Genomic DNA, 2,167 nt, shown 5'->3' on the forward strand with positions numbered 1-2,167 from the left:
AATTTAAACACCTCCAAACACTAATTTTAATACCATTTATTACCATTCTTATCACACTACTCTTCCCACCCTCCCAATTTAAACACCTCCAAAATTTTCAAACGCTGCGCTCGCGGGACTGAGTCGGGCCTACGTGTTGAATCCCACCGCCTATATACACGCTTTTTTATTCTTGTCCGAGCGGCTTCTCATTTTATATCGCATTACGTCTCGTCGTTATTTCATCGCACTACGTATCGTTTTGACATCTTATTAAAGCATCATTTATATTTCATTATTACTACCACGTCTCTACTGCGTATACAAGATCCATGTTACCAATTACAGCTCCGGTGCAGAGATACCTCCCACCCTTCCATACGTCGCTACCCAAGTCACGCATCATACTCTTCATGCACTCGTTGCGTAAATTGTATTTTAAAGACCAAAACATTTTTATATCCACTCCCTTTACATTAGTCTCTTTCATCACGAATATAGGCGTCTAGACAATAAATAATAAATAGCCAAATACATCGAGACGCTTATAAGGTACCTTTACTTCTCTTGAAATCATTATTCGAGATCAAATGCAATACGCAAATATATCGTGAAAAATATTATGCAAAAATACTTTTATCCGATAGCGTTATCTCAAAGTATCATCAGAAAGCATTCTTCGATAGTATTATTCAAAAAATATTATCCGAAATTTTTATATAAATATTGTACATATATGTTGCAGCAATAATAAATTACTATACGGATACGTGCCAAGGAGAGGCTCTGCCTGCAAAGCCTGGTCTAAGCTATTGCATACATTTGGCTGTGCGAAGAAGTCCGGCACCGGAGCTCCGGTACCAGGTGTCAGGCTTCCTTTAAAATGTTGGCTAGCTAATTAGTGCCACATACTTTCGGTGCACACAGAGCATTTATACACAGCTCAAAAATGTCTTCAGGTTCAATACTGACTCCGTGAAAAAAATGCTTCGTCAAAACGAGTGCGCTACTATAGTAATCAAGAGAAAGACATACATACGCTTATATCGTACACACTTTGGGACACAGACGCAGTTTAAATACTCACACAGTTGAGGAACATAGATGACATAAATACTTCATGAAGTTCAATCCTTTGAATTTCAGCATTGCTTAAAGCCTGCCTTGGAGTTCTAATGCACGCTCTGGATACATACAACTATCCGGATTTCTCCATTGGAGCTCTTATGCAGGATACAAATACTTAACATTATTCTTACGGTTTTTACTCGATAATTATCAATATTCTGACGATGTTTTACTCTATGATTATCATTATTCTTACGCAAAAATTATATTCCTGACGCACTCCATTTCAAACGCAAATCATCTATTTACAAATCTCAACGCAAATGCTTTGCGAACTTTCATGCAATAGACCATGCTTTAATAGTTTGCAGGCACCTCGTGCAATCGTGTCTTGCAAAAATGTCTTGCAAAAAATATTATCTGAAAATATCATCAGGAAATATCATCCGAAAATATCATCCGAAAATATTATTTGAAAATTTAATCCAAAAATATTATTTGAACATTGTACCTATATTCTACATATATTGTACAGCAGATACAATTTTACTATACAGATACGTGCCACGCAGAGGCTCTGCCTGCAAAGCCTGGTCTAAGCAATTGCATATATAGCACGGTGCGAAGAAGTCATGCATCAGAGCCCCGTGCCATGCGAATTTGGATACGTTGGCTATCTAGGCAGTGCCAGGTACTTTCTGTGCACACATAGCGTTAATACACAACTATACAAGGTCCACAGCTGCATTACCGACTCCATAAAAGATTTGATAACATCCACACCACCAACCGTTGGATGTGCGCTCACATCCAAACCATGTGACTTTGGCTGTGTACTTACATTCATATCATCTTACATTGGATGCGCGCTCACATCCATACCATCTGACATTGGATGTGCGCTCACATCCCGAAAAACCATCTGATTTCAGTCGTGACAACCAGAAACACGTGGCATAATCAGTAAATGACAATTTTCTCCATAACTAGAGGAGATCCGGGGGAGATATTTCCCAGACACATGCGGACTGCTCTTGTGCATCCGATGAACCAAGCGGCGTCTCCTGGATCGTCCTAGTTTGCGATAGCCCACACTTATACCCTCCCACCCTCCCACCCC

The 2,167-nt window shown here is 39.5% G+C and overlaps 1 protein-coding gene across 1 annotated transcript in view; it reads left to right on the plus strand.

Moving 5' to 3' along the window:
* The window catches only part of SDRG_15091 (hypothetical protein), a gene marked incomplete at both ends in the record, with an annotated part of 1,508 nt that extends 558 nt beyond the window's left edge, over positions 1–950 (plus strand). The window contains one exon of the mRNA XM_008621253.1: positions 939–950. Within this exon, the coding sequence (XP_008619475.1) occupies positions 939–950 (12 nt within the window). The remainder of the gene's footprint in view (positions 1–938) is intronic.
* Between the last annotated feature and the right edge of the window lie 1,217 nt (positions 951–2,167).

Source organism: Saprolegnia diclina (assembly GCF_000281045.1).
Source record: "Saprolegnia diclina VS20 unplaced genomic scaffold supercont1.84, whole genome shotgun sequence".
Taxonomy (NCBI): Eukaryota; Oomycota; class Saprolegniomycetes; order Saprolegniales; family Saprolegniaceae; genus Saprolegnia; species Saprolegnia diclina.